Source organism: Tursiops truncatus, chromosome 7, assembly GCF_011762595.2.
Source record: "Tursiops truncatus isolate mTurTru1 chromosome 7, mTurTru1.mat.Y, whole genome shotgun sequence".
Taxonomy (NCBI): Eukaryota; Metazoa; Chordata; class Mammalia; order Artiodactyla; family Delphinidae; genus Tursiops; species Tursiops truncatus.
In genome coordinates, this window is record NC_047040.1 from 93,043,136 (window position 1) to 93,068,205 (window position 25,070).

Here is a 25,070-nt window from a genome sequence, read left to right on the forward strand (position 1 = left end):
AGTTTGCGGGGCTTCCCTGGTGGCGCAGTGGTTGAGAGAACGCCTGCCGATGCAGGGGACACGGGTTTGTGCCCCAGTCTGGGAAGACCCCACATGCCGCGGAGCGGCTGGACCCGTGAGCCATGGCCGCTAAGCCTGCACGTCCAGAGCCTGTGCTCCGCAATGGGAGAGGCCACAACAGTGAGAGGCCCGCATACAGAAAAAAAAAAAAAAAGTTTGCGACTGAAAGAATATTTTAAGGCAAAGTAGCAGCTAGGCAGCATTTTCAGAACATACTGATATCCCTGGCTTACTTCTATTTGGGAAAGGGCTCCCACTCATTCTCGTTATATGGGACTATAACTTTTTATTATTCATTTTACTGTTTGTCATTTATTGAGTTGTTTCTATGCTATGTATTTACAACTCACATAAAATACAGAAGACAATGAAATATACAGAAACAAGGTGGGGAAATGCAATTCACCCAGTGAAAATATCATTAGTATCTAGTGACAGCTGCACACCGTAAAACAATTGGAATCATCTCAGAAGACAAATGAAAAACAAGGGAAATGTGTATCTAGATGCCTCAATGGAAAAAAAAAATTTTTTTTAATAGAAGGTAGTTTTAAATGGGCCGTCAGGAAAAAGGGATAAGTTGTCTAAGTGAGAAACTAGACAATCCATCAAGAACAGAGTGCAAAGAAGAGAAAAAGGTAAAGTTCTCATGGGAACAGGATATAAAATTGATGACAGTGGGCCTTCATAGAGGATGAAGAGAAACATAACAATGTGTGCTATGTATTATTTGCATAAACTCCAAAGAACTTGGCACCATCTATGTTTTTCACATCATAATCATAAACCAGTAAGTAAGAAAAAAAGGGTTTCAAGCAGCCAAACTGGGGGTGGGAGTATTCAACTTTACTCAAGGGAGTCCTCAGGTCCTCACTATACAAATAATTCCAATAAGCTTGGCTAGCATCTTTTTCCAAACCCAACCATTTAAAATGAGATTCAGGGCTTCCCTGGTGGCGCAGTGGTTGAGAATCTGCCTGCTAATGCAGGGGACACGGGTTCGAGCCCTGGCCTGGGAAGATCCCACATGCCACGGAGCAACTAGGCCCGTGAGCCACAACTACTGAGCCTGCGCGTCTGGAGCCTGTGCTCCGCAACAAGAGAGGCTGCGATAGTGAGAGGCCCATGCACTGTGATGCAGAGTGGCCCCTGCTTGCCACAACTAGAGAAAGCCCTTGCACAGAAACAAAGACCAAACACAGCAAAAATTAATTAATTAATTAATAAACTCCTACCCCCAACATCTAAAAAAAAAAAAAAAACACAGAGTGCTGACCTCCACCCTCAGAGTTTCTGATGTTAGAAGGTCTGAGACAGGGCCAGAGACTACATATCTAACAAGTTCCCAGGTATATTAGTTAGCTTGGGCTGACAAAACAAAGTACCACAAACTGGGTGGCTTAAAAAACAAAACTTTAGAAGACAGCGGACTAGGAGGACATGGAACTCGTGTCTCCGCACAACTAGGGCACCTACCAGGCACCAGGCACCGGTGGGGGACCACAGACACCTAAGAGGACGGGAGGAATCCCCAGCAACTGGCTTGCAGGATCTTGGTTCCCAGGCCAGAGGTTGGGCCTGAGCTCCTGTGGTGGGAGCTCTAAGTCCCAACCACTGGACTAGCAGAGAACCTCAGACACCAGGGAATATTAATCGGACTGACGCCTCCCAGAGGTCCTAATTTCAGCACTAAGACCTGGCTCTAACCAACTGCCTGCAAACTCCAGTGCTGGACGCCTCAAGCCAAACAACCAGTAAGACAGGAATACAGCCCCACCCATCCAAAAAAAAAAGAACAATGAAACGAAAAAAAAATATGTTACAGAGGAAGGAGCAAGGTAAAAACCTTCAAGACCAAAATAAATGAAGATGAAATAGGCAAACTACCTGAAAAAGAATTCAGAGTAATCATAGTAAAGATGATCCAAAATCTCAGAAACAGAATGGAGAAAATACAAGAAACATTTAACAAGGATCTAACAGAACTAAAGAGCAAACAAACAGTGATGAACAACACAATACCTGAAATTAAAATACTCTAGAAGGAATCAATAGCAGAATAACTGAGGCAGAAGAAAGGATAAGTGAGCTGGAAGATAAAATGGTTGAAATAACTGCCAGGGAGCAGAATGAAGAAAAAAGAATGAAAAGAACTGAGGACAGAGTCAGAGACCTCTGGGACAACATTAAACACACCAACATTCAAATTATAGGGGTCCCAGAAGAAGAAGAGTAAAAGAAAGGGCCTGAGAAAATATGTGAAGAGATTATAGTCAAAAACTTCCCTAACATGGGAATGGAAATAGTCAATCAAGTCCAGGAAGCACAGAGAGTCCCATACAGGATAAACCCAAAGAGAAACACGCCGAGACACATATTAATCAAACTATCAAAAATTAAATACAAAGAAAAAATACTAAAAGCAGCAAGGGAAAAGCAACAAATAACATAAAGGGAATCCTCATAAGGTTAACAGCTGATCTTTCAGCAGAAACTATGCAAGCCAGAAGGGAGTGGCAGGACATATTTAAAGTGATAAAAGGGAAAAACCTACAACCAAGATTACTCTACCCAGCAAGGATCTCATTCAGATTTGACAGAGAAATTAAAATTTTTACAGACAAGCAAAAGTTAAGAGAATTCAGCACCACCAAACCAGCTTTACAACAAACGCTAAAGGAACTTCTCTAGGCAGGAAACACAAGAGAAGGAAAAGACCTACAAAAACACACCCAAAACAATTAAGAAAATGGTAACAGGAACACACATATCAATAATTACCTTAATGTAAATGGATTAAATGCTCCAACCAAAAGACACAGACTGGCTGAATAGACACAAAAACAAGACCTGTATATATGCTGTCTACAAGAGACCCACTTCAGACCTAGGGACACATACAGACTGAAAGTGAGGGGATGGAAAAAGATATTCCATGCAAATGGAAATCAAAAGAAAGCTGGAGTAGCAATTCTCATATCAGACAAAATAGACTTCAAAATAAAGACTATTACAAGAGACAAAGAAGAACACTACATAATGATCAAGGGATCAATCCAAGAAGAAGATATAACAACTGTAAATATTTATGCACCCAGCATAGGAGCACCTCAATGCATAAGGCAAATGCTAACAGCCATAGAAGGGGAAATCGACAGCAACACAATAATAGTAGGGAACTTTAACACCCCACTTTCACTAATGGACAGATCATCCAAAATGAAAATAAATAAGGAAACACAAGCTTTAAATGACACATTAAACAAGATGTACTTAATTGACATTTATAGGACATTCCGTCCAAAAACAACAGAATACACTTTCTTCTCAAGTGCTAATGGAACATTCTCCAGGATAGACCATATCTTGGGTCACAAATCAAGCCTTGGTAAATTTAAGAAAATTGAAATCATATTAAGTATCTTTTCTAACTACAATGCTATGAGACTAGATATCAATTACAGGAAAAAAAACTGTAAAAAATACAAACACACGAAGGCTAAATAATACATTACTAAATAACCAAGAGATCACTGAATAAATCAAAGAGGAAATCAAAAAATACCTAAAAACAAATGACAATGAAAACATTGTCAAAACCAATGGGATGAAGCAAAAGCAGTTCTAAGAGGGAAGTTTATAGCAATACAATCCTACCTCAAGAAACAAGAAACATCTCAAATAAACGACTTAACCTTAAACCTAAAGCAAATAAGAAGGAAGAACAAAAATACCCAAAGTCAGTAAAAGGAAAGAAATCATAAAAAGCAGATCAGAATTAAATGAAAAAGAAATGAAGGAAACAATAGCAAAGATCAATAAAACTAAAAGCTGGTTCTTTAAGAAGATAAACAAAATTGATAAACCATTAGCCAGACTCATCAAGAAAAAAAGGGGGGCTTCTCTGGTGGCACAGCGGTTGAGAGTCCGCCTGCCGATGCAGGGGACGTGGGTTTGAGCCCCAGTCCAGGAAGATCCCACATGCCACGGAGCGGCTGGGCCTGTGAGCCATGGCCACTGGGCCTGCGTGTCTGGAGCCTGTGCTCCGCAACGGGAGAGGCCACAACAGTGAGAAGCCCACGTACCGCAAAAAAAAAAAAAAAAAAAGAAAAAGAAAAAAGGGAGAAGACTCAAATCACTAGAATTAGAAATGAAAAAGAAGTAACAACTGACTGACACTTCAGAAATACAAAGGATCATGAGAGATTACTACAAGCAAATATATGCCAATAAAATGGACAACCTGGAAGAAATGGACAAATTCTTAGAAAAGCACAACCTTCCAGGACTGAACCAGGAAGAAATAGAAAATATGAACAGACCAATCACAAGCACTGAAATTGAAACTGTGATTAAAAATCTTCCAACAAACGAAAGCCCAGGACCAGATGGCTTCACAGGCGAATTCTATCAAACATTTACAGAAGAGCTAACACCTATCCTTCTCAAACTCTTCCAAAATATAGCAGAGGGAGGAACACTCCCAAACTCATTCTATAAGGCCACCATCACCCTGATACCAAAACCAGACAAAGATGTCACAAAGAAAGAAAACTACAGGCCAATATCACTGATGAACATAGATGGAAAAATCCTCAACAAAATACTAGCAAACAGAATCCAACAGCACATTAAAAGGATCATACACCATGATCAAGTGGGGTTTACCCCAGGAATGCAAGGATTCTTCAATATATGCAAATCAATCAATGTGATACACCATATTAACAAATTGAAGGGTAAAAACCATATGATAATCTCAATAGATGCAGAAAAAGCTTTTGACAAAATTCAACACCCATTTATGATAAAAGCTCTCCAGAAAGTAGGCATAGAGGGAACCTACCTCAACATAATAAAAGCCATATATGACAAACCCACAGCCAACATCGTTCTCAATGGTGAAAAACTGAAACCATTTCCTCTCAGATCAGGAACAAGACAAGGATGTCCACTCTCGCCACTATTATTCAACATAGCTTTGGAAGTCCTAGCCACGGCAATCAGAGAACAAAAAGAAATAAAAGGAATACAAATTGGAAAAGAAGAAGTAAAACCTCATGTGAGAGAAACACCATTATCCTCATTTTCTGGAGAAAACTGAGAATTAGAGATGTTAAATGACTTGCCTCAAATCACACAGCTGGTGTAGTGGACACTATTGCCTGTACTATTACTACTATGATCTGTTCCTACTCACAACACTTCTGACACCAAATGTATAGGTTTGCCATACCAAGCAACTTCCTGAAGACATCAGTTGGGTGTCCTGCAATTCAATTCAATTCTGACACTATCTGGAGTTAGCACAAGTTAAGGGCTCAGTTCCACAAGGCTGCCCCCTACTTCAGATACCAGTTGTAAGTAGTGGGTTCCCAGGTTACCCACACTTCTGTCTCACGGCTACAAATCAGTGGTTCCTATGACCCCCTCTTCAGTTTTTGTTTTTGAAATTACCCTTCACATTTTATATATTTTTAAGTTTATTATTATTTTGGCTGCATTGGTCTTTGTTGCTGCATGCAGGCTTTTTTTTTTTTTTACCTCTAGTTGCGGTGAGCAGGGGCTACTCTTCGTTGCGGTGCGTGGGCTTCTCACTGCGGTGGCTTCTCTTGTTGTGGAGCACGGGCTCTAGGCATGTGGGCTTCAGTAGTTGTGGCACGTGAACTCAGTAGTTGTGCCTCTCGGGCTCTAGAGCGCAGGCTCAGTACCTGTGGTGCACAGGCTTAGCTGCTCTGCAGCATGTGGGATCTTCCCAGACCAGGGCTTGAACCCATGTCCCCTGCACTGGCAGGCAAATTCCTAACCACTGCGCCACCAGGGAAGCCCACCTCCTCCCCAGTTCTGATAATTTGCTGTAATGGCTCACAGAACTCAGGGAAGCATTTTACTTACTATTACTGTTTTATTACAGAGGATATTATAAAGGATCCAATTGAACAGAACCGGATGAAGCAGTCCAGAGGGCAAGGTCCAGAAGGATCCTGAGCACAGGTGCTTCTGTCCCCATGGAGTTCGGTTGCACCACCCTCCTGGCACATGGATGTGTTCACCAACCCTGAAGCTATCCAGACCCCTTCATTTAGGATTTTTATGGAGGTTCCATTAGTAGGCATGATTGATTAAGTCACTGGCAGTTTGTGATTAACTCAATCCCCAGACCCTCTCCCCTCCCCAGAGGTCCGGGATGGGGGGTGAAAGTGAGGCTGGAAGTTCCAACCCTCTAATCATCTTGTTGGTTCCCCTGGCAACCAGCCCCCATCCTGGAACTACCTAGGGGCTTTCAGCCACCAATCACCTCATTAACATACACTCAGGTGTGGTTGAAAGGGGCTTGCTATGAATAACAAAAGACACTCCTATCACCTCTATCACTCAGGAAATTCCAAGGATATTAGTAGTTCTGTGCCAGGAACCAAAGATGAAGATCAAATACATATTTCTTACTCTGTCACAATATGACAGCTGTCTACTCAGCATGCATTCTCCATTTCCTCCTTTCTAACAGAATCTGATTTTGTTTAGTATCCATCTCTCTCCCATCTATCCATGTGCTTCCACGGAGGCAACAATCCCAATCCAACCCAGTAACTGGTTCAGGCATGTAATCTAATTTTGGCCAATTAGATGTGAAGGAAAGTTTCATGCAGGGATTTTGAGGAAAGGTTTCCGTGTTTAAGAGAGTACAAAATCCGATGCTGTCATGACTGGATGTGATGCCTGAATTAGCTGCAGCCATCCTGCCACCAGGCTAAGGATGAGACCTGCAGAACTGAGAAAAAGAAAGAACTGCTCAGTGTTTGATGACATTGCTGAGTGGCTGGATCAACCAAACCTGAGCTCTCCCTTCCTCTAAACTCTGTACTATATGAGCAATATGTTCCTTACCGTTGGAAACAGCCTGAGTCAGGTTTCTCTTCCTTGCAGCTAAAGGCATCCTATCTGATTCAGGTGGGAAAGAGGGGTGCTAAGGTTTGAATTACATGTAGTCATGAGAGAAGTAATAGCAGAAAGAAGGACAGCAAGGCTGGAGCCAGAATAAATTTGCAATATAAGAACTCAAAAAGCTTGGCAATTCACAAAAGGACAAATATTGCATGATTCCACTTATATGAAACACCTAAAATATTAATAGTTAAAATCATGAAAACAGAGACTAGCAAGATGGTTTCCAGGGAATTGGGGAAGGGGAAATGGTGAGTTGTTTGCTGATGAGCATAGAGTTTCAGTTTTACAACATGAAAAAGTTCTACAGATCCATTATGCAACAATGTGAATATAGTTAACACTACTGAACAGTACACTTTCAAAAGGTTTAGAGGGTAAATTTTACATTATGTGGTTTTTTAATCACAATTTTTAAAAACAGCTTAGCAAACTGGAGTCATTTAGGCCACACTTCAGAGGCCCTGAAGACATTACTCTGTTGTATAGAACACTGGCATTGTTCCTCTTTCCTTAAATCCCACTGGCTGTTTCCATGCCTAGAATGCTCTTTCCCCAGATAATGTTCATGGCCACATCTCTCATTGCCTTCAAATCTTCAAATGTCACTTTCTCAATGAAGCCTACCATGACCAGCATATTTAATATTGCAACCCACCGCATCCTCCCACCCCTCAGCACTCCCATTTCCCTTACCTTCTCTACTTTTTCTTTCTTTTTTAAAAAAAATTTATTATTTATTTATTTATTTTTGGCTGTGTTAGGTCTTCATTGCTGCACACAGGCTTTCTCTAGTTGCGGCGAGCGGGGGCTACTCTTCGTTGTGGTGCGTGGGCTTCTCATTGCAGTGGCTTCTCATTGTGGAGTATGGGTTCTAGGTGCACGGGTTTCAGTAGTTGTGGCATGCAGGCTCAGTAGTTGTGGCTCGTGGGCTCTAGGCTCAGTAGTTGTGGCACACAGGCTTAGTTGCTCTGCAGCATGTGGTATCTTCCTGGGTCAGGGCTCAAACCCATGTTCACTGCATAGGCAGGGAGATTCTTAACCACTGTGCCACCAGGGAAGCTCCTCCTTCTTTCTTATTATCACTTTCTAACATGTTATAGAACTTACTTTTTATAATTATTTTTTATTGTCTGCCTCTCTCCTTTAAAAGGTAAGATCTACAAAACCTGGGATCTTTATATTACTTTGTTCCCTGATGTATCCCAAATGCCTAGACTAATGCCTAGCACATAGTTGGCACTCAACAACTATTTGTTGAGAGAACGAATGAACATTAGTCATCGGCTAAAAGTGTTATATGCATTGAGTTTATAAAATAAAATGTGAAAAATGACTTCTGTGCTAAGATGGCAGATCCAGTTCTGCTCCTGCCCCTAGTCCTACAGAAACTAGAATCAAAAGGATGGGAAGACAGAAGGGGAAACCATGCCCCCAAAATTCAGGAAGCTGGAGAGCAGACAGAGCAGTGGTAACCAACTTTGCAGATGTGAAAAGCTGAATCCTAAGGTAGTAGTCAGGATAGCTGAGAATCAACCTAATTTATATCAAAGAAACCTCAGAAGACTCAGGACAAGCAGCACCAACTACCTCTGCAAATGTAGGTGGGGAGGAGAAGTTACAATAAGGAAAACTACATGAGAAGTATGATTCCTATATCCCTCCTAACTCCACTCTTTTGGCAACAGTTCTCTTCCACTCTGACATGATGTATTCTCTAGAGAGGGTGAAAGAGTAGGTCCTTGGACTTTAGGAACTGGGTGCTGCACCAAAACTAGGGGGATTCAGTGACCACATGCATGTCGAATGCTGAATATTCCCAGAACATTGGCAGACCTTTACTCTTCAGGCAGGAGATTAGAAGAGTTTTATCCTGAACAATCTGACCAGAGAGGGGGAAAGATCTAAAGATACTGACACCTAGGGTCACCGATTAAATGGCCCAACCAGATCATTACACAGTAAAACCTGAAAATGGCAAACCCCAGTCAAATGCTCAGAGCTTCTAATTAGCTTTTTAGTCCCCACTTTTAACATGAACTGACAATCAAAGATTCACCCATAAACAAATGAGTGAATGAATGGACGGATGTTACAACATCACAATATACAGGACATACAAATTAAAATAAATAAGGATTCACCAGACAGCTAACGTGGGTCTCTAACATGGAAGATAGAGACCAAAAACAAACAAAAAGCAATTTGTAAGACATGGGCTATGCAGAGAGAATACTTTAAAACTTACCCCCCAAAATCACCTTATTAATATGCTCAGAAAGATGAGATATTGCATTCAGGTAAAAAGATCAGGATTCTATTCTTTTAAAACAATTTCAGAGAACAAAATGGTACTTGGGGAAATTATATACATGATGGCAGAAACGAGAAAATCTCAACTGAAAGATTAGAAGATAAAGCTGAAGAAAGCTCCCCAAAAGCAGTTCAAAAAGGCAAGGAGATGGAAAATGGAGAAAAATGATAAGAAAATAAGATGACCAGCTCAAAAAGGTCAATATTTGAATAATAAGAAGTCAAGAAAGAGAGCAGAGAGGAAATGAAAGGGAGAGAATCATCAAAGAAAATTTTCAAGAAAATGCCCCAGAACTAAGTAAGTGACTGTTCAGATTGAAAAGCCTGCTGAGTGTCCAGCACAATGTTGAACTTAGACCCACAGGATGGTACACATTGTGAAATTCCAGAGAATTAGGAACAAAGCAAAGGACCAGTGGTAATTTACATAGCAGATATCCTGCAAACTTCTTTTTCCCAGGGGAAAAAGCATCACATACAAAGGATTAGGAATCACAGTGGTGCTTGAAACCTTTTAACAGCAACACCTAGAATGGGTCCATGGGTCCCATGGTCATTTTCCTGGTCCCTAAGTGCATAGTTTGGAATGGACACATTTGGTAGCTGGCAGAAGCCCACACTGGTTCCTGACAACACAGGAACACACAAGACAAGCAAGGCCAAGTTCAAACCCTGACAGATTTGCTCAGTAAAGGTATGACAACCACTTTTATATTTAAACAGTTTGCTACTTACTTACAGTAAAAAGAATAGCCAAAGGTGCCACCCCAGCTTGGTCCTTGTCCTACACACCAAAAAAGGATAACACTGAAACAAAAGGGACCAGATGATTGCAACGTGACTCATGGGACACCCTGTTGCTGAGGAGGCTGGACTTCAGCTATGGAGTTTTACACTGTGTAGCTCCACTGGTGAGAGGCGGGTGGCTGAAAGTCCCATACTTGATCAGACAGCCTCCCAGAGGAGACAGGGAAGCCAGTGGGAGACGGCTTCTCATCCCCTTGTTATAGGAGGATCACAAGGTGTTTTTCCAAGACAGATTAGCTGCACTTCAAGTCAGCCCTTGCCTATGTGGCTTATTTGGATACCTGCAAGGAGGTCAGGTGACAAGGCAGAACTGTTCCCTTACACCTCCTTGGCCTGTGGGTTAAGGGTATCATATTGCAGAAAGCTAATAGGAAAACTCTTCAGTCTGCTTCCCCTGTCCCCAGCCAGGACAGTAAATCATAGAGTATCACATCCCCAGGGGGAATGGCAGTCTCTGAGTGCAACCCTTGAAGACCTGATAGCTGATAGTCCCCATCATATTCCTGTTTTCACCAGTCTGGCTCTGGCAAAAAGCAGACCAATCCAGGAGGTTGACAGTTGACTACTGCAAATTCAACCAAGTCGCAGCTTTAGTTGCAGTTGTATCTTCACTAGAGCAGATTCACAAGACCTTATGATATGTGGCCACTGATCTGGCAAATTTTTTGCTCCCATCTATCAGGAAGGAGAGCGAGAAGCAAGAGTATTGCCCCAGGGCTATGTCCTAAATAAGAATAATCTATCAAGGTAAGGGGATCAAGGTAAGGAAGAAATTCACATAGAGGCTTCACGGGCAATGGAAAGATGGAAAGTTAAGATTCCTACCCTAGCTAAGGGACACTATATGGGAGTTTTACTCAAATTTCTGACCATCAGTTCATATATTAGGACTATACCTAATGGAGGGAATAAAAGCTTTAAAAAAAATCCTAAAATGGAACAGCTTCATAGACCTCCTTCTATGTTGGAATCTCATGAGTATGACAGAATGTTTCCTTGATCACAAAGGTTCAGCGCTGCTCCCTGAGGAGTGAGTAAATTATCCTGCCCTGTTGAACTCAAGAATGGCCATGTGACTTGTGTGGCCAATGAAATAGAAGTAGAATGTGAAATATGTCACCTTCAGGCAGCCACTTTAACAGCTAGGTTCTCTTTCACCTGTCTCTGTGATCACGGAAGCATGTGTCAAGACGGAGCATCTATCAACCTAGATCCCTAAGTGACTACAGGAGCACAGCCCCTTTGCTAACCTACTACAGACATAACATGAGCAATAAATAGGTTTTGTTTTAAGTTGCTGAGATTTGGGCGTCAGTCTGTTAGTAACTAACACAGCATGTCTAAGCAATCCTGACCAGATAAGAGGAGGCTCTCCCTTAGAGTCTGCTTATCTGCCCAAAGCCCAGATCTTCTTGGCCTTTGCAGTGGACATTTGTAGTTGCCTTTCCAGGATCCATTTCCCTGTCCCATAGCTTCTGACAGTGGTTTCCACATGATTCCAGTAAAGCTCACTCTGTCCCAAGCTCCAGGGGAAATTCTACCTAGGCTAAACCAATCAGAACATTCCATTTCCCTGACCATAAGGATTAGGTCAGTAGTGGACACGTGCCCTTAACTGGCCCATTCAAAGTGAGTCTTAGGGCTCTTTCTGGGAATGCACATACTTACCAATATTACAACGATTTTCACATTTCTTTATCATTAGTTACACACTGTCTAAGTGGAATATGTATTATTGAGAACCAGGATCCTAATTTATCTTTTTATTGCCAGAACCTGGCATAATGGTTGGCACAAAGTAGATGCTTATAAATAATCATTGATCAATTAAAAGGGGAATAAAATTTACTCCTTTTCTTTAAACTTCACTCCTCAAATTTCAGGGCCACCTATCTATCTGCATAGCCACATTCAACTATTTGCATCTCTGTCCTTTCCTCCATCCTGATTTAAGAATAAATGATATGCCCAATGTTGGCCTTTCAAAAACCTACTGGTAAAAATTTCCTTCTCATTTGCCTGGGATATGTATGGCATTTGTATGGCAGATCTCTTCTGGGCTCCCTTCTGCTGAGCAGTGTCAGCACCAAAATCCCCACACTGACTGAAGTAACCGTCTGCCTCTTTGTGACTGTACCATACAGGCCACGTGCTACTGCAGAAGTCTCAGTTCCATTACCAGTTCATGGGTTCTTCCTAAATGGGTCCTTAAAATGCCCAGAAATAATACCAAATACCAAACAACCTCCAGGACAATTCTAACCTTTCCCGCTCTCCTCAAATCACCGATCTTCCTTTTCTCCCTCCCCTCGAACCCCTAACCCCAACATTCATAACTTAGCCTCCTCCAGGGAAAATAGAAGTCATCACATAGGAGTTCTCTCATATTCCTAAAAACAAGTATCTACAATATCCTATCCTCACCTCCAGTTGTGATAGAGGAAGCGTCCCTCCTCCCCTTGTCCCACCTCCTGTTTTGAATCCTAACTCTCCCTTATAAAAAAAAACTTACACCATCTCTCAATCCTTCTCTCTCGCATATTCATCTACTTTTTCATGAATCCTTCCCATTAGTTTTTTTTTTTTAAGATTTTTTTGATGTTGACCATTTTTAAAGTCTTTATTGAATTTGTTACGATATTGCTTCTGTTTTACGTTTTGTTTTTTGTTTTTGTTTTTTTTTTTTGGCCCCGAGGCATGTGGGATCCTAGCTCCCTGACCAGGGATTGAACCCACACCTCCTGCATTGGAAGGAGAGGTCTTAACCACTGCACCTCCAGGGAAGTTCCCCCATTAGTTGTTTTGTTTTGTTTTGTTTTGTGCGGTACGCAGGCCTCTCACTGTTGTGGCCTCTCCCGTTGCGGAGCACAGGCTCTGGACGCGCAGGCTCAGTGGCCATGGCTCACGGGCCCAGCCGCTCCGCGGCATGTGGGATCTTCCCGGACCGGGACACGAAGCTGTGTCCCCTGCTTTGGGAGGCGGACTCTCAACCACTGCGCCACCAGGGAAGCCCCGCCCCCCCATTAATTTTAAATGCACTCAAGTCTTCTCTTACAAAAAGCTTCACTTGACTTATTCCCCATTAGCTACAACCTATATTATTCCTTCCCCTCTCATCCAATCTTCTCATTATCTCTTGAAGAGAGGAAAAGCATTGAGGTATAGTGGTTAAGAACATGGATCCTGGCACCACACTACTTGATCTGAAACACATTGTTTAATGGCTCTGCGACCATGGGCAAGTTACTTCACCTCCCTCTGCCTCAATTTCCCCATATGCAAAAAGATTATAATATCATCTCTCTGGTGTAAGCATTAAATGAGTTAGTATTGATATATGTGAAACACCGACAACAGTGCTTGGCACAGTAAGCACTATATAAAGGTTTGCTATATTCCTTTTACTTTTATTTCTTCACTTTCATCACTTTTCAGCCCATTCTGATCCCATCACTTCACCATGAAGTGTTTACTAAGAACACCAATGACGTCTATGTTGCTAAATCCAACTATTTTTCAGTCATCATCTTACTTAAGGTCTAGGCAGCAGTTGACAATGTTAACACTCTCTTCTTAGAACATTCTCTTTCCTAGTCCAGGGCTTCAACTACCACCTACCCGCCAGTGTCTTGCCCATCTTTATCTGGAACCCAGACCTCTCTTCTATGCTCCAGATCCCACAAAGCCAGAGGTCACCTGGATATTCTCCCCTTGAAGGTCTCAAGGGCATCTCATATGCACTACATCCAAAACTGAGCCATGGCCTTTCTCTCCCTAACTCCCTCTGGCTTAAATATACTTTAGGCCCCTCTTCATTTGGCTGACCCCTACTCCTACTTTAGAGTTTAGATGAAGCATCACTTCCTCAGAGAAGCCTGAGGTGAATGCCCTAAAAGAAACTTTCATAGCACTTGGTACCTCTACTTCATACCTGCAATTAGATGATAAGCTACACAAGTACAGGGACCATGCCTGTCTTCTCACTATTCTATCCCAGGACCTGAATGCAGTAGCCTCCAGAGCCCTTTCATTTGCACTAGGCTCTATCTGCACTCCTGAACAAGTATAAAGTGTGCCACTTTGTGCCAGGCTAAGACTACTAGTATAGTTAAAACTTGACAAAGTGCAAAGAAGCATAGCAGAGGAAATAGTATTTAACCAAGCCCCCAAATTACTTTTAGTTGCAATAAGAGGCTCATGGATGGCAATTTTTTTTTTAAGCCTAACTTGGGGAGATTCATCCATTGGACAACCAACATTTTGCATCGCCTCTAACTGTGCAACAGGTCCAGGCAATCAGAGCAATTATGTGTGGGTTTCCGCCATTGTGTTTACACCTATCACTTGGGTACCAGTACCCAAACCTACCTTAGCAAGCCAACTGCCTATAACTCAGCACTCCTGTGTCCCAGTACATAGCAGCTTTTTGCGACGAGGTCTGCCATGAGTCCAGGCAGCTACACTGTCACTGGGGAGTCTTGAAGGCGGAGAAGTTCAAGGGAGGAAAAGTCGAGTTCTGAGCATGGGTGGATGTTTTAGTGAACAAGCCGCTCTTAAAGCACGGAGAAGTAAATAATAGGGCTGAAAGACAACACAGTAGACTTCGCAGGTATGACAGGGCTGAAAAGTGAAGGCTTACAAGGGCGCGCCTCCTGGTACCGTGGGACCCATTGCCTCATAGTCAATCCCGCGAGACTATAATTCCCGGGGATTCCCTCTTAACTCCAGGCAAACACCCGTAGGGGCGGGGAAAGAAGAGAGACGTCGGCGCGCAGCCGTCCGCTTTACAGCACTCCGGGATCTCGAGAGAACTGCGGTTCTCGCGATCTTTCCGGAGCCGACCCTCCACAAGGATTCCGAGTGCGTGTGCCGAAACGGGAGGGCAGGGAGGGTTCTGACTCTGCGGGAGGGAGAATCCCCTTTGGCCTGCTCTACGGAAGCCTGCGAGGGAGGGCGGCGTTCGCTGCGTAGTCCAGTTGCCCAGATGCCCAGCGCCAGCGCCTGCCGCAAGAGTCAGGAGAAGCCGCGGGAGATCATGGACGCGGCGGAAGTGGGTTTCCTCCTTCCTTGGGCCTGGGAGGACAGACCCCTGGGCCAGACCGCGCTGAGGGAGGGAGTATGGTGAGCGGGGCCCTAGCCTCTGGATCCCTGTCAGCACTTTGCGTGCAGGCCGCGAGCCTGGGATCCGGGCGCCCAGAGCCCTCACTCGGCCTCCAGGGCCCTTGTCCGAGCAGCGTGGCCAGACCCACTCCGGATCGCATTTCTCACTGGGGCCCCTGGGAGACCTGGCCTGCAGGAAGCGTGTCCCGGGACTGGGGGATGGCGGGGGGGCGCCGTAAAGTACCAACTGCCCCGGAAGTAGGAGCGGCGGGGTGACATTTAACCTCCCTGAGTTAGGCACGTCCTTCGAGTAATCCATCTCTTCCCCGGAAATTTTTAATGTCCACTAGTAATCGATTTTTGCTCTGCCCTCGTGTTGCTAATGTTTTTCAAGTAATGACAGTACTTCGTAAAACGATCTGCCAGCATGTTTTAATGACCATTTTCCATGTGACAGCTTTAAAGAACACTTGTCATTTTTATTTTCTTTCTTCCCCTAAGTAACCCAAGTAAGGTAGGTAGGGAAGTTTGCAGAGAATGCGTTTGAAGTCTTTGAGATGATGTGACCCAAAATCATCTATGTAATTCATAATACCCTGCGGTCCTTCAGTGCTTTTCGGAAGTGAAAGTTTGAAACCATTCTACAAGTTATGTGTGCTCTTAGTGAAATTGGGATCCCTACCTGGCTCCTTATTTTTCTTTTGAGGAAATATGAATTTGTGATAAACTGCGTAAGGCCATTTTAAGAACATTAGATGGAATAAGGGATGCTGAAATATGAACAGTACTAATAAGCGACCCCCTTTTTTCTGTTCACCTGCTGTAACCTATTTATGCTGCTCTCCTGCTACATTGTGTGACTGTATCTTTCTGTTAGGGCTGGAGTTATCTTCGTCTTTAAGGTGTATTTTTTTTATTTCGCAAAAAAATGAAAAAACTTCATTAAACACCTTAACATGTTGTCTGGTTTGTTTTGGTATAAACACAAAATCTAATATCTTCCAAATCTAAAGGAGAGGATTCCAACAAATAGCTGTAGTGACAGAAACTAATTGTTTCATCCACATCCTAAGTTACCTTGTAAATTTTAAGGAAACCATTTTTGTGTATTCTTGATCTGATTAGTTATATAAACCACCTTTGCAGATAGTGTAGGTCTATGTATAAGGTAGACATTGTGGCAGAGTTATATAACTTTATAGCTAGAAGGATCTTAAGAGATCATTTTCTAGATAAAGTAAGATTAAAATAAAAGGCCACTTACCAATTTAATAAGTATAGTTTGTTAATAACAATCTGGACTCTAGGTCTCCTTTCTCCTGTTCCTGACTTAAAATCTGTAACAAGAATTTTGGTGTCATACTGTCAGTGTTGAACCACTTAAACCTGAAATCATGAAGATGGTTTTTAGAAACAGGAAGCTGGTGAATTTTTTTGATGATGTTTTACAAAAGGAAAGTTGTAGTTAGCTTATATCCAGCATCTCTGATTTCTAAAAACTGGACATCTGGTACTCAGAAAGCCTACCCCTAAATGTTTGTTCTCTTTGAACATCTCTTCCTGTAATAGGAAGTTAATAAAACTGTGGTACCTCATCCTTCTCCCTTCACAGAGGAAATTTATAACTCTGCTTTGAAGTAGTTTATAATCTCCTTTTTGAAGAAAGTAGTTAAGATGTGTTGTACATGTGTGTAAATTTTATGTGAGAGTGCTATTTTGTATGGTATATCGATCCAGGAGTGGTGATCTCCAAAACAAATTAACCAGAAGCTGGGTCTGTGGAGTGCATATGTAAATGATATGACAGATTTCCACACTTTAAAACTACTACTCTGAATTGATAAAATGGTCCTGAAAGTTTAAATGAATTCATATATTTCTGTTATTTGTATTTCTGTGTTTACTATGCTATTAGTGTTTAAATAAAAAGTCATAATGTAAAAATGTTTTTTGTAGGATTATGCAAAAGAAAGATATGGAGTATCTTCAATGATACAATCACAAGAAAAACCAGGTTAGTAGTTACGTGATAAAAAATGTTTTTTTTTCTTTTTAATTCCAGTAAAGTTCTTTATGAAGTTTTAAGTAAGGTTGACATAACTGAAGGCATAGTTCTGAAAAGCTTAAATGCCAAGCATATGCCATAACCCTGCACACACATTGTCAATTTAGGGTCCCTAATCTCGATAAGGAAGAAAATATGTTAAATCAGTATATTTTATTTTATTTTATTTATTTATTTTTAGTATATTTTAAATGGTAAATTATATTACAAAGGTATTCCTAGGTAGTCATGTAAAAGATTTGACTCTGGCCTAGGAGATAAAAGATAGATAGTAGCTGCCTTCATCATATGCAACCTTTTTGCACGCTTTGTGAAGCTACCTCCTTTACTTTCCTCCTTGACTTTATTATATTTCTTTAAAATTGACTTGTTAATTGTTTCTCTCAGACCTGTAGGTTTTCTATTTGTAAACATTTGTCTTCCTTTTGTTTCTATTTTATATATGCGATTTCAACAAAGTTATCCTACTCAACTATTTAACGATCATTTTTCTTTTGTTAGACACCCCAAATTATGTCTTTCAAACTTTGGTACAACTGCAGACCTTTAAGCTCTGGCCCATTGGAAGCACTAAGTACTTCTAATTTAGATGCCTGCCTGTGAATTTGATGCTTTGAAAATAATATACCCCAAGTCAAATTTAATTGTTATTTTTGGATTTAATTTATTGCGTGATCACAAAACCACTTTTCCTTCCCAACTTTGTTGGAAAAGTGTGCAGTGAAAGGGCAAAATAGGTTGCTAAGAATAAACCATTTCGAAAGATAAAGATAGTGAAGTAAAGTAATTGAGTATAAAATGGGATACAAGCAATATAGTATAGGAGAGGACTACCCCTGCCAGAACAAGCAGGAGGGGTCATATGAGACTCTTTTTCGGCTTAACTGTCTTCCTGAACTGGACTTCCTTGATCTCTAATGCAAAAAAATCTTATTGGAATTTGTCTCTTACATAAGCCCCAGTCACCCTTTGCCATGATTACTATTCCTATTTAGCTAGCAAATCCAGACTACTTAGAGTCTTCCAGTTACAAGCTCTCCCCACCAAAAGGAGGATAAACTACCTACGTAATCTGATTACATTAACTAACAGTAAAATTCTGTGCTTAGTTTTACCTCTGTTAAAATCATAATACATTGTTCAACATAAAGTTTTCTTTCCTGTCTGCTTCCATTTCTCCACATTCTTTCATTCTAATACCAGTGACTTAACCATGGAGGAGGTAGTAGTTTTTCAAACTGAAACCCTACTGCCACTGATCTTTGCCTCGGCCAGTCATACTGGTGGGAGTGTGACATGCGCCTCAGGTATGTGTGGATATGTTAAAGATTGAGAACCCCTATGCTAATTAATTGGAATGACACATGAAAGAAGGGCCATTACTCTTTCTTTTCCAAAGTACTATTAAAATTACCATAATCATGCCACTTATTTATAAGTCTATTCTTTTAGACTTATGTTTTTCTGTTTTGTTTGGTTTTGAGTTTTGATTGCCTAGTAAGTCGTTTGCTTTTTCAATCTTGGCATTTTCAGATCTGTCTTTTAAAATTGCTTTGTCTGTCTTTTCTCTTTCACACTTGGTTTTGTCTGAGTTTACACAGCAGACATGGAAGTTGGCTTAACTCATAAGGTCCATGGACAGAGTTTTGCAGAAATCCTCTTGTGATGCCTAATGCTTCAAAATTTCTCATTCACTCTCTTTGCTTTTGGTGATGAAATCTATGGTATTCTCCTGTAAATCAGGGTCTCTCTAAGCTACATCTTTACTTCAAGAGACAAATTATAAATACATTTAGACAAAGTAGGTAAAATATATTTATAATTTGATTTCATTATAATATCCACCACAAAGGTATTTTTAGTATTATAGTAACTAGGATTTACTACATGTCATACTGACAAATTTGGTTACAATTAGGCACCATAACCCTTGAGAATAGTGGTCTTTTATCATTCATGATGTTGTAGTATCATTTCTATTAAAATATTTAAAATTAATACTTATATCTTTTTCTTTAATATTCAAATTATTGCATATTTAGAACAATAATAGAATAATTTCTGGATCATTTTGGGATCATGATTGCCTTGTATCACTATCTTCACATCGTAGTTTTTCACAGTTTTCCTGTTTGGGGGATGCTAGATAGATGTAGTACTTCGTTATTAGCATTGGGGGGCATAATTGTTGGGGTTCACCGATAGCCAGAAGGGGAATTTATTGGTTCACATACCTGTAGGAAACAAAGTGTGAGATGGCATAAGGCATGATAGGATTTAGAGGTTTGAGCATTATCTGTGGGGCTTTCTGTCTACTTCTTGGCTTTGCATCCATTAGGCTGTTGACCTCATTCTCTCATCCTGCAAATTCAGGTAGTAGGAAAGATGGTGGCTGCAGCCCTGGGCTTACACCATCTCAGCTCAGCGACCCCAGGGAAGACAGGTTCATTCCCATTATCTGTATATTAAGTACCAGAGAAGGACTTTGATTAGCTCAGTTTGAGTAACATGCCCTTCTCTGGATGAGTCAGTGTGTCCTGGGGAACGAGGTACTGTGACTGTCCAGGCCTGGCAGAGAATTCCCCCATGTGGCTAGCTGACTTACATACTATGGCAGGCAAGCAAAAATACCATGTCCACTTAGGCACAGGCAGTTCAACACAGGCTGTATTTGGCTTTATAAGTCATTGAAGTGTTCAGGAGATTTGCATTTTGAAATTATCTCTTTGACTCCAATGTAGACTGAATTAAGGGGTCAGGGGATTGCCAGTTAGAAGGCTTTTGCTAATTTGAAAATATATGTGCACCCTTATGTTCACTGCAGCATGATTTACAATAGCCAAAATATGAAAACAACCTAGGTGCCTATCAACAGATTAATAGATATAGAAGATGTGGTCTATATATTTAATGGGTACTACTCAGCCATAAAAAAAAAGATGAAATCTTGCCATTCGCAACAACATGGATGGACCTTAAGGGTATAATGCTAAGTGAAATAAGTCAGACAGAGAAAGACAAATACTGTATGATTTCACTCATATTTGGAATGTAAAAGTAAGTAAATAAATAAATGAACAAACTAAACCAAACAACAAACACATAGATAAAGAGCAGAGTAGTGGTTACCAGAGGGGAAGGAGCATGGGGGGAGGGTGAAATGGGTAACAGGGTCAACTGTATTGTAATGGATGGAAAGTAAACTTTTGGTGGTGAGCATGCTGTAATGTGTATAGATGTTGAAATACAATGTTATAAACATGAAACTTACGTGATGTTATAAACCAGTGTTATAAACCAATTAAAAAGAAAAGCAAAAGAAAGAAGTGTTGCTAGATATTGAGAATCATTTAAGATAATACCAAGTACTATGCTAGCTATCAAATCAAAATAATTTTGATCTTGATCTCTTTGTAAATTCTGAATTACAAGATTGTTTCATTTATTTGCTGCAGATCGAGTTTTGGTTCGAATTAGTGACTTGACAGTACAAAAAGCTGATGAAGTTGTTTGGGTGCGTGCAAGGGTTCATACAAGCAGAGCTAAAGGTAAGATTGATTAAATGATTACAGCTTTTTTGGTAATCATTGAATTTTTTGTTTTGCAGATTTCTCACAGATCAAAGTAAATCTTTAAAAACAAAACAAAAACACCTGTTTTCCTTCTTAAATCACTATAAACTATTAGTCCATGGTTAGTTAATTTTAGGTTCTTATAAGACATCCTTAAAAACAATTTAGCCTTAAAACTCAGATGAAATCTAAGACTCTAAGGTACTTTTCTAGCACCTCTCAAAAGTTTAATTTTTTGAAGTAAAGAGTGTTTTTTCAGAAGTTTTTCATTTGTTAATATTCTTACATTTGTAATATTTAGATAGGGAGAGAGTTAGGAGAAAGATAAGGCTAAGACTGGGTTGTCTAGTACTCACTGGCTACATTTAGCTATTTAAATTAAAATTAAAATTCTATATCTCAGTCACCAGCTGTATTTTGAGTGCTGGTGGCTCCTGTATTGGACAGAAAGGACAAATACAACATTTTTTTTTTTTTTTTTTTTTTTTTGGCAGTATGCGGGCCTCTCACTGCTGTGGCCTCTCCCATTGCGGAGGCTCCGGACGCGCAGGCCCAGCGGCCATGGCTTACAGGCCCAGCCGCTCCGCAGCATGTGGGATCCTCCCGGACCAGGGCACGAACCCATGTCCCCTGCACCAGCAGGCGGACCCTCAACCACTGCGCCACCAGGGAAGCCCACAAAATATTTTTATCATTGTAGAAAGTTCTCTTGGACAGTACTAAGAATTTAGCATTAACAACAAAGGAGAAATATTAGGGGAGTTTAGACAAACCTCAGTTCCTTATGGAAAATTGTCCTAGCCTAGTGTTCCAAATTGTCTGAAAGTATTAGTGACACTTATATTGGTTTATAACTTTATACTTTTCACACAGTTTTTCACACTCGATCATCCCCACAAATTTGTGAAGTAGGCAGAATAGGCACTGTTATTCCACTTTATAAATGAGGAGACTAAGGCTCAGAATGATAAAGCTCCTTGCCCAAACTCCTATAGTAATTGGTGGAATATGAAAAGAATTCAGAAGCTTTTTAGGACACCTTCTGTCTCCCTAGCAGAGTTAATTACTTCTGTACTATTTACTGCATTCTGTGGTACAGCATTTCTTACTCTGTGTTTTAAAATATTTATTATAGAATTAATACAGGCCCATTATTTTTTAAATTCCAACATTTTATACATATATATCTTACTCTCTCAGGATCACTACTATTAAGAGTTTATCGGGAATTCCCTGGCAGTCCAGTGGTTAGGACTCTGCACTTTCCTTTTTCTTCTTTCTTTTTCTTTTTCTTTTTCTTTTTCTTCTTCTTCCCTTCCTTCCTTCCTTCCTCCCTCCCTCCCTCCCTTCCTTCCTTTCTTTTCTTTCTTTCTTTCACGCATGCTATGCCAGTTCTTAGTTGCAGCACGTGGGATCTTTGTTGCCGTGCGGGATCTTTTAGTTGCAGCATGTGGGATCTAGTTCCCTGACCAGGGATTGAACCTGGGCCCTCTGCATTGGGAGTGCAGAGTCTTAACCACTGGACCACTGGGGAAGTCCCAGGACTCTGCACTTTCACTGCCAAGGGCCCAGGTTCAATCCCTCGTCAGGGAACTAAAATCCCACAAGCCACATGGCGTGGCAAAAAAAAAAAAAAGAGTTTATCTATTCTTCCAGTATCCTCCCCCAAATAGATGAATACTGTTGGACTTTGAGAAGAATGCTAGTTGATTTGCCTTCCTGAAAGGTTGGGCCATTTATTTGACCAATAGATAATCACATTGTACTGTAATCCTTCATTTACTTGTCTTTCTCCCATTGGATTAGGAACCTTTGTTCTCCAAACTGGCACCTTGTTTCCTAAACATAGTTATTTAGCAAATTAAAAGATAGAATGCTCTCCAAACTGGCACCTTGTTTCCTAAACATAATTATTTAGCAAATTAAAAGATAGAATGCACGCTACATGTAAGCCTGAACCAAAAATACTTCCCTTCACACTCATCCAAAAAATGGAACAGTTTGAATATGAGTAAGGACAACTGCAGTGAGTTGAGACACATCAGATATGTTTAAATCCCTAAGTTTATAATAATGCTAAGGCAAACAAACAGAAAACCTAGTTGGTCATCAATGGAACAAGCTCATTATTTTCAAATCTGGTAAATACTAAAGTGGAAGTATCATTTCTGTATGAATTGTATATCACTGGCTAACCAAATGGTAGATACGGGGAAGTGTCTCTTTAGAGAAGTGTCCAGCTAATAAAATGAAGAATATTGGAACATCATCATTTTGCCCCCAGTGAATTATCTAGACATTGATCATCAGTGATTGCTAACGACATAATAGAGAGACAACCAGAAATATTTTATGTCTATTTATGAAAGAACACAATACCACCCAATGAAGTAGTCTTGCCCAAAGAATTGTTCCTGAATCTCATTAAGCCTTTAGCAATAACCAGCAATTTACAAGACAAAGGAACATGTTAAATGACAATGGAGGTGCAATCAGCACAGTCTAGTAGTAAACTACTAGGCAAAAACGACCTAGTCTCTTCAAGAAATAAATTGAAAGGGAAGGGGGTACCTATGGATTAAAACAGATTTAAGATGTCTCTCAACCAATCACTTATTTGGATCCTAATTTAAATCTACAGTAAAAAAAAAAGACACTGAGACTTGGATATTTGAACATTGACTGGATATTTGGTGTTAAAAAATTTTTTTTTCAGTTGAAATAATAGTACTGTTGTAACATTATTTTTAAAAAGATCTTCTCTCTTAGGGATCCTTACTGAATTATGTATGGATGAAATAATAGAGGGTTTGCAGGGGTTTGCTTCAAAATAGTACAGGAATTGAGGGATAAGTGGATTGGGGCAGAAGTTGAGGAATGAGTGGATTGGAGCAAAGCTGAAACAAGAATGGCCATGAATTGATAACTGTTGAGGTACGTGAGGATTGTAGGTAGGTGTTGATATCATTTACAAATAACGATCATTTTGTCCTTTTCTTTCAAATGTTTATCTTATTTCTTGTTTCTCTGCAATAATCAGTGGATTCTCCAGTATTGCAGGGATTCTCACAATGAGGAATTTTTTAAACAGTGGAGATATAAATTCCTGCTGAGTTATTTCATGACTTTAGGTGTTCTGCATAAAATGTCATTACAAAACAATGCCAAAGTTTAAAAAGTAGGTCAAAAGAAGTTTTCTTCTAGTCCAAGTTTTCTGTTATCAGAAGCAGGTATTAAATTTTATCAGACCTTTTCCAGAAATTATTTCCCTCAAAATATCATGCTGGAAGAAAAAAATCATGCTGAATATATTTATACAGAGATTCATTATACGATTCTCTTTGCTTTTGTGTTTGTTTGAAATTTTCCACATAATAAAAAATTTAAAATACAGTTGATCTTCATTATTCACGGATTGTATATTTGCAAATTCACCTACTTGCTAACATGTATTTGTAACCCCAAAATCAGTACTTGCAGTGATTTCACTGTCATTCACAGACATGCCAGACATTCGCATGAGCAGAGTGGTAAGAAATTTGAGTCTCCCAGTGCACACATTTTCAGCTGAGATTAAAAACAGTGAAGCTCTGCCTTGTATCAGCTCTCATAAACAAGTGTCCTTTTCACAGTCTATTTAATGCCACGTTCTTCACAGCCTTGTGCTTTTTGTTGGTGATTTGACTGTTTAAAATGGCCCCCAAGCATAGTGCTGAAGTGTTTTCTAGTGTTCCTAGATGCAAGAGAGTCATAATATGCATAATGGAGAAAATACTAGTTGTTAGCTAAGTTTTGTCCAAGCATGAGTTATAGTGCTGTTGGCTGTGAGTTCTATGTTAATGAATCAACTATATATATTTTAAATAAGGTGTCTTTAAACAGAAATACATACAGAACAAATTTGTGTATTGATGGACTGATGAAAATATTATAACCAGACATTCACAGAAACCTCACCCTATATTTCCCCTAGGAGCAATGGCTCAATATTTGCTAATTTATTGTTCTGGTGACTTTATAAAACATAACTACCACAAATAGCAAGAATCAACTGTATGTAATTCTAGTGATTTACAATAATGGATTTCTTAACATTGAACCATTTTTGGATTCTTGGAATAAACTGAATTTGGTAAAGGTGTGGGTAGTATTCTTTTAGCTAAGTTTCAATAATATGTTTTTTTTGGAATTTTGCATTAATCTGGTTT

General features: G+C 40.3%; 1 protein-coding gene across 2 annotated transcripts in view; it reads left to right on the top strand.

Annotated features, from left to right (window-relative positions):
* The first annotated feature begins 14,878 nt into the window (after positions 1–14,878).
* DARS1 (aspartyl-tRNA synthetase 1) overlaps positions 14,879–25,070 on the top strand; it is a 67,376-nt gene continuing 57,184 nt past the window's right edge. Inside the window, exons 1-3 of one of the 2 annotated variants that reach the window (XM_019925508.3) lie at positions 14,879–14,985; positions 17,182–17,239; positions 20,746–20,838. In XM_019925508.3, the coding sequence (XP_019781067.1) occupies positions 17,215–17,239; positions 20,746–20,838 (118 nt within the window). In that variant the 5' untranslated portion in view covers positions 14,879–14,985; positions 17,182–17,214. Of the gene's footprint in view, positions 14,986–15,012; positions 15,176–17,181; positions 17,240–20,745; positions 20,839–25,070 lie in introns of those variants that run through there. The other variant, XM_004316510.2, reaches the window with a different exon arrangement.